The sequence below is a fragment of the Prunus dulcis genome, chromosome 5 (genome assembly GCF_902201215.1).
Source record: "Prunus dulcis chromosome 5, ALMONDv2, whole genome shotgun sequence".
NCBI classification, from domain to species: domain Eukaryota; kingdom Viridiplantae; phylum Streptophyta; class Magnoliopsida; order Rosales; family Rosaceae; genus Prunus; species Prunus dulcis.
In genome coordinates this window covers 12,039,711-12,052,868 of record NC_047654.1, presented here as the reverse complement: position 1 = coordinate 12,052,868, position 13,158 = coordinate 12,039,711, and the positions used below count along the sequence as shown (strand labels likewise).

Sequence of the window (13,158 nt, the reverse complement as noted above, 5' to 3'; positions counted from 1 at the left end):
TGCGTGAAACACTACACCCTATGTGCATCGAGACCCCAACTTTGATTTTTGTTACATAAACATGATCTCTGTCACTAATTCACTATTCATGGCCGGATAAGAAGCAAGAAGACTAATCAGGGGTATGCTAAAAACCGCTACGATTTTATAAACTACAATTTTGCTAAGATCAGTTGCACATTCATGTATTTGTTTAAATTTTTAACCGTAACAGTGCCACAATCAAAACTTATTTATTTGTGTGTGGGCGACAGAACATAACATAGCTTCATCACAAGTACATAAATCTATGAGGTTCCAGTTTAGTCTTTATGTAACAAAAACTCAAGTATGGAGGAAATAAAAAGAAAAAGAAAACGATAGAAAAACAGAGAGGCAGGCGCGGAGAAAGTGGCGAATGCCGATCAATCCATTGCTTAAGAATAAAGGGGTATTATTGGCAGTTAAAGCTGCCATGGCTTTTGTCATTTTTAAAATTTAAATATTTAAATATTTCCCCGTGACAGATTACTGAACACAAAGAAACGGAACATACATAATTACTAGGTAGCCCATCTCACCGAATGGGAGTTTGATTGATTTAAGAAAGGCAAAGCTGGTGAAAATTAAGTGAAAAATATCACCTTTACGGTGCGTGGCCTTGCCTTAACTCCATCAATTTGCTTTCCTTTTCAAATGTGGTTCTATTTCAGGACATGATTTTGTTGCTGTCTGTGCAGATACTGGTGCTCTTTCTCTAATGGGGTTGCTTATATCTTCTTTGTAACGCTCCCTCCACGCCCATAAGCATAACCCCACTTGAGCAAAAGGAAGGTTCCTTAAAGCTGAAGCCTTTTTGAATCAAATGGGTCTGAGCAGACCTCACAAGGTTGGCAATGGAGTCTCCGCCAGATGGGTCTCTCTCTTTTGCATTGCCAGCTTCTTCTTGGGTGTTCTTGTTGTCAACAGGTTTCTATCTCTCTCTCTCTCTCTCTCTTGTTGCAAAATGTCTAAGATCTTGTGCTGAGGAGCTTCTAGATTTGCTTCTCATTCTAGTGTGGTTTGTAAATTTTCATTCTTTATGTTGTTTGCTGCAACTGACCCTTCTTTTTAGACGCTTTTGCTGCGGTTTGTAAATGATCCTCTGGTTTCTGGATTCAAAGTTTTCACTTTTGCTGTCTTTATGTAACCATTGGACTAATGGGTAATAAACAACTTGTCTTAATATAGAGATACTTGAGTTAGCAAATTCAAATAAGTCTCTTGCTGATATATGATACTATACTGTAAAGGAATTATACCTGTTGCGATCTCCTGCCTTTTTAGTGTGGTACACAGTAGATTCAGTGATGTTTAGCTTTGGACTCTGAGTCTGAGAGGTTTAGTCTGATTGGATAATGAGTTTCCCGTGATATTGAGAGCTCATTTGCTTGGAAAGTTCATTTTTTAGTTGAGTAGAAATTGGGGAGCTTGCTGATCGATTGTTAGTTGAAGACCAGGCACTGGGCAAATGGTTTTCGAAAGTTAACTCCTTGATGGGGTGGTAAACAAATTAATGGCTGCCAGTTGAGAAGGTTCAATATTGCTATCTCTAGCAAATGGGGTTGTCGGTGATAGGCTGGCTATCCTAAATGTTGGACCGTAGTCTTGGATAAGTTGATGTTTAGATGAACTCGTGAGTGGTGACTTGGTTTCAATCATAGATTCACATTGTACTGGAACTTTTTTTTACTTGAAGAAGTAAATTCTGGTCATAATAGTTTCTTTTAGTGTTGTAAAAGGGACGTGAAGATTACAAATGAGAACAACTTCAATACCAATATGCACCCAATAATACTTTGGTTTAAACTACCATAAAGTAGTGAGTGAGTTGATATGTAGAATGTGAGGAAAGGAAGTTGTATCAAACTAATGTAATAGGAACAAAATTTAAAGAGCTTAAACCAAGAGCTAAGGCTAAGAGATATATTAATTTATGGCTAGGCTAAGAGGCAAACATATGTTTCTTCTATATTGTACGATGTATATGTTCTGTATATTGTTTTTGTATGAATTGAGGAGGATAATATAATTGTCTAGTCCATATTATTCTTTCTACATAAATATCGGTCAGTTGCTCATGTTTATCTTGCAGGTTATGGGGTGTTCCTGACCCAGAAAAAATTGACGAGGAGGCTTCATCACTGGAGAAACGTCAATTAAGAGCTCTGCATCTCAATGTTAATTGTGAGAAGAAGGCAAGTTCCAAGTTACTAGATCCATATATTCATTAGCCTCATTTCTGTGGTAATACAAATTAATAATTTATCTATGCTACAACAGGAGGCAGCTGACCGGGCGGGAGACATCCTTTTTCAAGTCTCACAGACACATGATGTGATCATGTAACTTCCCATGTCCTTAATTATATTTATATTGTAATTATACACATTTTTTGGTATGTTATTGTATAACTGAAGCTGGTTCATCATATGGATACATTTATGCTACATGTTTCCAGGGCATTAGATAAGACAATCTCCTCATTGGAGGTTCAGCTAGCGGCAGCTAGAGCTTCCAAAGCTGACAAGGGTGAAGGATCTCCAGTGGTTACAAAAACAGGAAGCAAGCCATTGAAAGAGCGCCAGAAGGTTTTCTTTGTCATGGGAATCATGACTGCCTTCAGCAGTCGAAAACGAAGGGAGTCAATCAGGGAAACGTGGATGCCCCAAGGTTGAAATCCAAAAACTCAGTATCCATTCTCTCGCATTAAAAATTAGTAGCTGCTAATAAGAATGAAAAGATTTTTTTTTTTTGGGCACTTTTCCAGGGGACGAGTTAAAGAAGTTAGAGACAGAAAAGGGAATTATAATGCGGTTTGTTATTGGACACAGGTAGTCTTGCTCTACATTGCAAGTGACTAGCTTAATAAACTGGTTACTTCAGAATGAAAAGTTTGACAAAATTTACGGGTTCATTTTTTGTGCTCAGTGCAACTCCAGGTGGCGTCTTGGATCGAGCCATTGACGCGGAAGATGAGAAGCATAAGGATTTTTTGCGACTGGTAAGTAACTGAGTGCCTAGGACCAAGTAACCTGTTATCTCCAGTCAGTCATTTGGAGACTCATGCAATGCTTGATGCAGATATATTGTCTTGGGAACCAATCGAAGGAACAAAATTCTTAAACCCTTTGGTGGGCTTTTTTTAGTTGTTTTAAGTTCAAGTTGTCCTTTGGTTCAAAGTTGAAATCACTTGTGTGGACCTTATCCACTGTTACCTTTGTATGTCTGCAGAACCATATAGAAGGATATCACGAATTGTCATCAAAAACCCAAATCTATTTTGCGGCAGCTGTCGCTAAGTGGGATGCTGACTTCTATATTAAAGTTGACGACGATGTGCACATAAATCTTGGTTAGTGTATATGTTTTCTAATGCAGCTGTTTCTGCTATGGAAATTCGGGGGCAAAAAATTGATGCAAATTCGGGGGCAATAAATTAACTTCAAGTCTCATCATTTGACAGGAATGGTTGGTTCTACTTTGGCCCGTCATAGATCAAAACCTCGTACATATATTGGTTGCATGAAGTCTGGACCTGTCCTGGCAAATAAGTAAGCAGCCAAATATTTTGCATCTCTCTGGTTTTATTAATATTCATCATTCTTCATCTGTACCTTTTCTGATAGGGGGGTCAAGTACCATGAACCGGAATATTGGAAATTTGGAGAGGAGGGAAATAAGTATTTTCGTCATGCAACGGGTCAAATATACGCAATTTCCAAAGATTTGGCAACTTACATTTCAGTACATAGGTAAGTCCTCTCTTATACGCACATGACAGTTTCTGCATTTTGTTCTTGTTATATATCTTGAAAATGTCATTAATTGTTTTTTTTTCCCTCTCTAGGCACATACTTCACAGATATGCAAATGAAGATGTCTCTTTGGGTTCTTGGTTTATTGGTCTTGATGTTGAGCACATTGATGAAAGAAGCCTTTGCTGTGGGACTCCTCCTGGTAGGTGCTGGGAAATATGATTTTCAGTGAATTAAACTGTTAGCTTCTTTAGAATCAGTTAGTAGGTTTATTGAGAAGCAATATCTTCTTGGCCATTAAAACTCATCAGAAAAACTTCTTATGAAAACGGAGGCATTTTGCAAGGGTAGCTTCTAACTAAAGATCACATTATTATTAGTTGATTTTAGAGATTATTAAACTCTCTGCTGTATGTTACTCTAAACTCTCTCTATCTCTTATATCTAGAGTGTGAGTGGAAAGCTCAAGCAGGAAACCCTTGTGCTGCATCATTTGACTGGAGCTGCAGTGGCATATGCAAATCAGTGGAGAGAATGGAGGAGGTGCACCAGCGATGTGGGGAGGGTGATGAAGCCATTTGGCACACTAGTTTCTAAAACTTGTCCTCACTTTGATTGTAATGTAAATGTGTATGCATTAACAGAAAATTGGTTAAACACACCATCTGCCCCATTTTTGCTAATTATTTATGCCCCGGGACAGTTGGTATATCATTAATTTAATCGTTGCACATATAATCTCAAGTCAGGATAGATGAAGAATCCGAGTTTGATACTATTAATTACTCTTTAAACAGGCCTCGCCATAGGGTGTGTTGGCTGTGCATCCGCATTTGGCCCCAAAAAGTCTTACAAAATACCTCTTTTTATGTAACGCAAGCAACTAGTCGGAGCCCAACAAGAAGTTCACTCCATTCCAATGTCAGTTGACGATATCTCAAGCCAATCACACATTAACATGCATTTTAGTTTTTTTTCCGGTTGATAGTGTGGGATTGGTTTGAGATATCATCAACATAACATCCTAAGTAGACATCAACATTTTCTGCTAGGCTTCATCAATTGTGGCAATAACAGGCTCGTGGACTTCGTGTCTCTACTGTAAAGACTAATCAAATCTCATTGGTGATCAAGCATGAAATTCAAACCTACACGTGTAAATCATCCTTCTCTTTTGGCCTGTGCGTGTAAACTGTGGAGCACATGATGTTGCATTCCTTGTGTGTAATTATTTAAAGTTTCAAACATCAAGCAATCCCGTCTTATCTAACATTAGGTTGTTGGAATATCAATTTCAAACAACATATTCAAACAAACATGTACTCAATGCCTCAATAATTTAAATTTCCACGGCACAAAAAAATGTTCAAAAGGAGAAAATTTCTCTTCAAATCTATTTGAATGAAGTAATTATTGCTGAGGTTAAATTGGACGGAGAAGGGAGTGTGTGTGGTTTGAAGTATGGGGTCGGTGCACGTGGCAGCCGATATACATTTGCGGCAGATCAACTATCACATCCCATGGGATTTCCCCAAATCTTATGTAGTTTAAAATGATTCTGATGGACCATCATATCACCGTTAGCTTGGTAATTTAGTCAAGTACACCAAATGATCCTCCTCCTCAAGTGTAAAGTGGTTTAACTTTGGATTCACATCATAAGTTTAGGGTTTTAAAACCCTAGTTTTTAAGTAATGGGGTCCAAAAATAGACACTTTGAGCATGTTGAGTGAGTTAATGGAAAGGTATACATTTTCTTTCTTCTCGAACAATTTGAAAAAGGTGATCGGTAACTCAAAAACTTTTAAAATAAGGAGTTATAAAATTTATATTTTAAAATTCAAAAACTTGTTTAGTATGCAACTCGAAAACAGTTTTGAAAAGAAAAAAATCTAAAAAAACATTTATTTTTTTCTTCTGTTTTCAAGTACTTGGGTGTTTTGTTTCGCAACAAAAAAAAAAAAAAAAGTACTTGGGTGTTTTTGAGTTTAGGTTTTCAAAATTAGGTATACCAAACATATCTTTTGAGTTTTGACTCAAATTCTATTTTTGAGTTTAAAAAATTAGATTTAAATCCAATATCAAACAACCCCTTAGAGATTCGTTTGAGATTGTTTTTGTAGCTAGGAAGCACTTTATAAGCGTTTTTATTAGAAACATGTTGAAACCTAAATTAAAAACTCAAGTTTGCTTTCTCTTTTAAAAATTTAAAAAAAAAACGCTTTTATAACTCAAGAAGCACTTCCAAAATGATCATAAACTTCTTTGATTGTAAGAAAATGATTTTAACCCTTCAAGAGTCTCAAACAAACCCTTAATTAGTTCTTTGCATTCTTGGAGTTATATCTAGGTTTGTACTAGAGTAATATGAGAATAATTATAATTGACTAAAAAGACTTGTCTATTCTTCAAACATAACCATCATGGAGCTCAAGGAGCTAAAAATACATAAGTCGGAGGTCAAAAAGGCGATCCACTACACACCTTGAAGTGTCCCACTAAAAAAAAAACTACTCGCCAAATAAAATAAGTTACATGACGAAAACATGCTATACGTGATCGACTGTGGTCGGTTTCATTGCAGCACCAGCATGATATTGTATGATTGTGTTCTTATAGCCGATATCTTTGGACAATATTTCAAGCAACCTATACCTACAAAAACCCTGTTCTGTTCACATGCTCATTGTAACTCTGTGATTTGTAATTTGACTAAGTTAAGGTTGATTATGTGTTTTTAAATTCTACGTAGCGAAAAAATTACTACACATGACCCATATTGCAAAATGGTCAAAAGTTTGGCAAATGAGAACAAAATATGAGGGAAGACCATGCATATTATTATGTAGAATTTTTAAATAGTAGTTGTCACACGGTTACGAAATGTTATTAATTCAGGTGTTATAATATAGATGAATAGGACAAGTTATACCTCATAGATATATGATTTAGCATTAATATATAAATATATATGTTATAATATGAATAAATTAATTACACTATGTTGACGTGTGTGTGACAGTCATATTATGTTTCTTATTATGGCAACAATCCAGTTGTGATTTAATTGAATTATATTAGGCTTAGGCCAAATTGTTGAAATCTTCCATTCAATTTGACCAAACAATATGGTATATGAATTGACTATCTTACCCTCATTCCACTAAGACTATAGCCAAGTGTGTGTATGTCCATTGGAGTAATTGCAAAACTCCACCATTTTAATTAAAGTATTGAGGTCAATTTCAATTGCTAGTCAGAAAGTTGCAGCATGGTTTAGACGCGTCCGTTTGATCAATCCAAAGAATGCATCAGTCAAAAATTCAAATGCTTGAATGCTGCTTTATTTCATATCCAACGGTGTCTAAGCCATCCATCAATATGGTCTACACTAGCTTCTCTTTTAGATGTTTATTTTCTGCTTTTAGAATTAGAACGAAGAATAATAAACTAGGCACATTCTAACTACCGCAAATCATTAGTCTTCTAACCTAAAATATTGATTAGTGTTCCTCGTTCTATCTACCACAAATAACTACTGCTCCTAACCTAAAAAATAAAAGAAAAATAAAGTGTTCCTTGTCCCTTTGTGAGTAGCATTTTTGTTTCAATGGGCTTACTTGCTATTCTACTAAGTTCTAACTAGAGAGGACATTGTTTCTGTTTGGATTATGTGCTTATGTATTTGTTCTGTTAAACCTAATCAGAGACCAACCCTAACCTACATTTATCATATGATTAGTAGATAAGAGTTGTTATGAGTATAAGTTTAGGATGATAATTTACAACTAAAATAACTGCCGATGATTATTACCTAATAGAATCAAAGATAGAATCTATTATCTAATCTTGAACCGGACAATAACAATATATAGATAAGGGCCTAAATAGTAGTATTATCATGATCCCATATTCTCAATCTCAAAATCTAAGAATTTTGATACACTTAGTCAGCCACACACGTGGGTACGAAAATTGTGAGTGTTGATGCATTATTAGCCGCACATTCACGAGTAATTTTAAAAATGTAAATAAAATTTGGACAAAAGAAAAAGGGGAAAAAAACAAAAACAAACAAATTACACATGGTTTCTGTTTAGCCAACATGAGTAATAAAGAAAAATGGAGAATAGAAAAATCCAAGTCAGAGAACGTGATAAACGAGAAAACGCGGCAACCATAGAAAAAGCCAAACCAAGGTATATAAAGATGGATTGGGGGCATTGCCCAATTGAACACAAAAGGCCTCTCCAAACCATGCATTAATAAACACCAACACAGATTTCTCAAATCACAGCCTAATTTTTTTCGCATTCACTCAAACTCACTTACTCAAAGAGTCAGAGAGGCCTTCCCTTTGGCTCTTCTTTTTATTGTTTACCGTCAAAAACCCCAAAATTAAACATTTTGGTTGAAGCCATTGGCCAAAAAACAATACCAAAACCATAAGAAAACAAGCCTCTCTCTGGGGCTGGTCCTGTGGTAATCTCGGCAACGCATCTCTCTGCCTCTTATCTCAGAAATCTTATCCAAAGCTCGCAGCTTTCCTTTGTCTTCTTCTTCCACTGCTCACTCCCTGCAATAACCATATCTATATCTCTTCGTTCTCCGCTTCCTCCTCCTCCTCCTCCTCCTCCTATCCCTTTAGTTTATTATTATATTTTCTTTATTTATATTTCTATTATATTTCTTTCTCCTTGTTGGGTCTTGGGGTTTTGTTATCAGTTGTCTTCTTTCTTTCTCTCTGCCTCTCTGAAACCCTCGAGTAATCGCTGTGCTTAACGCATACCAGTATCCGATTCAATCGAGGGGTTTTTCTCTTTTTTATTTTTTCAATTTCTGGGTTTTTTTGGTTTCGGGTCGATAATGGCTTTGGTTTCGGCTTTTCTGGATATTTTTCGGAGACCCACAATTGTTGAAGTCTTGGGCGAGCTTATGATGTTCATAACCCCTCTTTGGATTGCTGTGATTGTTGGGGTTTTTGTTGGGTGGGCATGGAAGCCAAGATGGGCGAGCTTGGTTGGCAGAGACTTGTTGGATTGCCCAATCTCCAAACAAAAGGAGTCTTCCTCATCGTCACAGACATCATCCACGTGTTTTGGTCCTATTCCCAGCTTGAGTTCATTGAGATTTCTGCTGCCCAGTTACCTTCCTTGGGCCGCCGATGATAGGAATCAAAAGGAGGCTCTTTCCATGCCACCTACCACCAATCCTGATTTCAGGTTTGTTGACTTTCCCATGTATTTTTGACCAATTTCACAACTTGGGTTTACCTAAGGTTTTCATAGTTTGGTGTTTAATGTGTTCAATTCACAACTTTCCTAAGTGGTTAATGTGTTAAATTTGGGATTTGGGTCATTTTTAACTTCTAAGAGCTTCAGCTTAATGAGTAAATATATGCTATGGCAGTTCCTCACAGAATGAAAGAGAAAAATCCGGTCTTGTGACCAATCAGGATTTACGGCACATATGTCAGCTGGTTGAGGAGAAAGATGGAGGTCCTGCTTGGATTCATATAATGGATCGGTCCACCCCAACCATGCGCTATCAAGCTTGGCGTAGAGATCCCGAGGTAGCTATCTTTACTTTTCGCTTTATTGGATAATTGAGGTCTTTCAATCTTCTCATTTAGTTTCTGATACAACTAACTGTGGCTGTCAGATACATGGTCTTGTTTTGCTTATATGTACTGGTTGGTGAGGTTAACTGACTGGATTTCATTTGTGTGTTCTAGACTGGACCTCCACAATACCGCAGTAGTACTATATATGAGGATGCTACACCAGAGCAACTGAGGGATTTTTTTTGGGATGATGAGTTTCGATCGAAGTGGGATGACATGCTTATATATGCTTCTACTTTAGAAGAATGCCCCACTACTGGAACCATGTTAGTGCACTGGGTGCGCAAGGTGAGAATAGTGTTTACTTGTTTTTTTCCTCTTTGCTTATTGAATTGTCCTGGTTGCATTGGCTTATGACTTACATTGTTTTTTTCTTTCTTTGTTTTGGGTACAGTTCCCATTCTTTTGTAGCGACAGAGAATACTTGATAGGGCGCCGCATTTGGGAATCAGGACGGTCATACTACTGTGTAACAAAGGTATGAAGAGGAACCTCACAGATAAATTTTCTATTTAGTCACATAGAGAATCTGTTGTAGCCTATTTTGGAGGAAACAAATTATGAAAAGGATTCCTTTAGGTTCCAATTTCATTGTTTTCTTGCCAAGGCTACATGTCTAGTGTGAATTAATGATAACTAAAATGTATTAGTTTGGTTAGATTTGGTATGTAAAGGTTATTGTAGTTATGAATAGTTGAAGTACTAAGATATATGTGGATTTCCATTCAATATAGTAATTTCTGACTCTATATAGTTTAGTAGTATAGCATTTGTGGATTTGAAAATGTCTTTTGAGATATTGCAGTTCTTTCATTTCTCAAGCAATTTGAGTTTATTTTGTGTGTAAGCAGAGATTACCAGGAAATAACCTGTTGGCATATTTTACATGTTTCAGGGAGTACCTTGCTCTTCTGTGCCAAGGCGCGACAAACCTAGACGTGTTGATTTGTACTATTCAAGTTGGTGCATTCGTGCAGGTATGGAAGTCTTACCATGCATCTTAATTATGTGATTTTGAAATATATACAAAGTGGTTTTGGTTTCTTAAAGAATAAAGGGGCACCAAAAAAACCTGTCAAGCTTCCTAAATGAAGGATCTTTCTTTTCTATGATGTATAATTGGCAGATTAATTTTCTTACTTTAAAATTTAAATATTTGTATTGCTTTCTTATCTGAATTGTGGTCTTGGGAACAATCACTAAGATTTCTTTGTGTTGGGTATGAACCAGTTGAATCAAAGAGAGGGGATGGCCAGCTTACTGCATGTGAGGTTTTACTGTTTCATCATGAAGATATGGGTATTCCTTGGGAAATTGCAAAACTTGGAGTCCGGCAAGGTATGTGGGGAGCTGTTAAAAAGATTGAACCTGGCTTGCGAGTATATCAGAAGGAGAGATCCTCTAAAGCCCCACTTTCACGGTGTGCTTACATGGCTCAGATCAACACCAAAGTCAGTGCAGACTACTTGAGATTGGTGGAAAACAGCACTAGTGACACCATGGCAATTGAAAAATCAGGTTCATCGGAGAAGAAACCAGAAGGGAAGAGCATACCTAAGCTTCTAGTTGTTGGTGGGGCTATTGCCCTTGCATGTAGCCTTGACCGGGGCCTCTTGACTAAGGCAGTTATATTTGGAGTGGCCCGAAGGTTCGCAAACATTGGTCGGAAGTTGTGATTGGAAATAATTGTCGCTTCATTCTGGCGACGCCAGCTAATGTTACTGTAAAGTGAAGTGAGGAGTTGCCAAATGATGAATCTCAGCACTATCCCCTTTTCGAGAGGATTGGAGGTGGGTATTCTTTGCCCTTTTTTTTTCTTTGAGCTATGAATATAGCTTTAATTGTAGAGCCCCAGCCAAAAGAGAGATGAGAACAAAGAAATGTCTGGGAAAAGAGGAGAGATCGTATAGCTGTATTCATTAAAGTTGGAAACGTCATTAAGGGATATTGTGCTGCAAGAATAACAGTAACATTCAGGTTCTTTTAATGCTCATTTTCTTTCTTTCAATGTATTGATTTTGAGTTGCTTCATAGTTTTGCATACAAACTTGAGTGGCAGTTGACATAGCTTGATTGATGCCTGGCCTCAATCAAAACATGGGAGCCCAGAATGTTAGGTGAACTGATAGATTATGTTCTAAGGCAAAGGGAAAACACACACATGCAGATCAGTTTCTGATAATTTAAAAAACTGCATGTTGTTATGCTAAGCATATTGTTAAATGTTAGGCTGGGATGAGATCATGATGGTAGTAGATATGGGACCCCTCCATATTTTCAGAAAATAGGGAGGTTGTTAAGAGTTCGTCTGGGTTCGTGGGGAAACAAGTGACCAATCACAATCAGCCACTTGTCTACTACTGCTAGGAGCCTGAACCTTGTAAAGTTGCGTCTTTGGGTCCTCAAAGACGTGTGGGATTCTATATGCACGTGGCCCATCAGTCAGCACCCACAAATCATCGAAGTTAGGGGTTAGGGGCCAGTTCACACAGTAACATCTGACTTCCATAAAGTCGGCTATTCTCTGTTTTGACGGTTCTTGTGTTTGAGTTGGACTAGTATCAAAATCAAATTACTTGGACCGAAAGCAATCGATAATTTTCCTTGAGTTATGAGCCCCTTTCGTATAGACAGCCGCCTATTGTCCTCGTAAAAAACTCAACATTCTTGGCTTAGAGCACGATTTTGCTAGGGAAAAGGCAGAGTGGAAACATAGAGGCTAATTATGTTGAAGTCCCACGTCAAAGGCTTTATAAAATAAATTCAATATATAATGAGTAGTTTCACTAATATTAATATTGAGGCATTTTGTATATAATTTTATACTCACCAGATTGTGTAAGTGGTTAAGTTACTGACAATATCGACACTAGTGATAATAAACCGTGAATCCGCTCCTATGAAATCTTAACATATTAGTAAAACCTGAAAACTAGTTTTGAGTTGGGTTTCTTGAAATATTTTCAATCGAACCATTTCTTTGTTGGTTCACACAGAGTGAGAAAGCAAAAAGTTGAATCATAGGACTTTGGCCCTTGGATCTCCAAAAACATTTTCTAACAGCTGGTTCCTTGGTGGAGAAAAGGCCACCATCTGCAATTCCAAAGACAGCCTTGCTGGCCAGCTTTTTATCAATCATGCAAATCTGAAATTGAAGAAGACATGAAATGTTGTTCAATAAGATTTTCTGCTGATATTATTAAATATACGTGTCCAAAAACATGATTTCATAGGATTTCTCTGCCGATATTTTTTTCTGTGTTAAGCTAAAAGAAGAGTAACACGTGTGTCCAAAACGATGTCGTGCCTGGTTTTTGATTGTCTTCTTCTAGAAAGATTATCTGAAACTTATCCACTTGGAGAGTGTTTCTATTCAAACCAAGTGCTCTTGAGACCTCCAGAGTTTTCATTTGCTTCTCTATCTTGCAATTGATGCAAAGGATTGGCTTAACATGATATTGACAGAAACAGTTTGGTTGCAAGCACCTAGAGCTCAAACTCTGTTCCCTCCTCCTCTGGGTTTAGTGTTTTTAAGGTTAAAATTGCTTTAATGGCTGCAAGCCAAAGCTGCACAATTTATAACCAAAACCCAGTTTTCAATTCCTGATTTTATGAACTGGGCAACAAATCAAAATTTAATTTCAGCAATTAAAAAAAAAAAAATCAATCAATATGGATCCAAAATGTGGGGAAAAAATTGTATTGTAATATATCCTATATCAACGTTTACAACAAATGTTTTTTCTTTTTTTTTTCTGT

General features: G+C 37.0%; 2 protein-coding genes across 2 annotated transcripts; both read left to right on the top strand.

Moving 5' to 3' along the window:
• The first annotated feature begins 535 nt into the window (after positions 1 to 535).
• LOC117628855 (beta-1,6-galactosyltransferase GALT31A) lies at positions 536 to 4,524 on the top strand. Its single transcript, XM_034361394.1, has 11 exons — positions 536 to 948; positions 2,114 to 2,216; positions 2,302 to 2,363; positions 2,480 to 2,691; positions 2,789 to 2,852; positions 2,950 to 3,022; positions 3,253 to 3,373; positions 3,485 to 3,572; positions 3,648 to 3,773; positions 3,869 to 3,978; positions 4,225 to 4,524. Exons 1-11 carry the CDS (start codon positions 845 to 847, stop codon positions 4,371 to 4,373), a joined length of 1,212 nt encoding a protein of 403 aa, XP_034217285.1. The 5' UTR covers positions 536 to 844; the 3' UTR covers positions 4,374 to 4,524.
• Positions 4,525 to 8,015: 3,491 nt separating this feature from the next.
• On the top strand, positions 8,016 to 11,430 carry LOC117627174. Its single transcript, XM_034359111.1, has 6 exons — positions 8,016 to 8,998; positions 9,186 to 9,348; positions 9,511 to 9,687; positions 9,794 to 9,877; positions 10,295 to 10,376; positions 10,630 to 11,430. The coding sequence occupies exons 1-6, from the start codon at positions 8,643 to 8,645 to the stop codon at positions 11,073 to 11,075; spliced, it is 1,308 nt and encodes a 435-aa protein (XP_034215002.1). The 5' UTR covers positions 8,016 to 8,642; the 3' UTR covers positions 11,076 to 11,430.
• Positions 11,431 to 13,158: the final 1,728 nt, after the last annotated feature.

Bases quoted from the DNA above. Each gene is read 5' to 3' on its own strand.
- LOC117628855 (XM_034361394.1), top strand. From the start codon at position 845: ATGGGTCTGAGCAGACCTCACAAGGTTGGCAATGGAGTCTCCGCCAGA. The intron at 2,364-2,479 runs GTAACTTCCCAT...ACATGTTTCCAG, and splicing joins CAGACACATGATGTGATCAT to GGCATTAGATAAGACAATCT. The intron at 3,023-3,252 runs GTAAGTAACTGA...GTATGTCTGCAG, and splicing joins ATAAGGATTTTTTGCGACTG to AACCATATAGAAGGATATCA.
- LOC117627174 (XM_034359111.1), top strand. From the start codon at position 8,643: ATGGCTTTGGTTTCGGCTTTTCTGGATATTTTTCGGAGACCCACAATT. The intron at 9,878-10,294 runs GTATGAAGAGGA...TACATGTTTCAG, and splicing joins CATACTACTGTGTAACAAAG to GGAGTACCTTGCTCTTCTGT. The intron at 10,377-10,629 runs GTATGGAAGTCT...GGTATGAACCAG, and splicing joins AAGTTGGTGCATTCGTGCAG to TTGAATCAAAGAGAGGGGAT.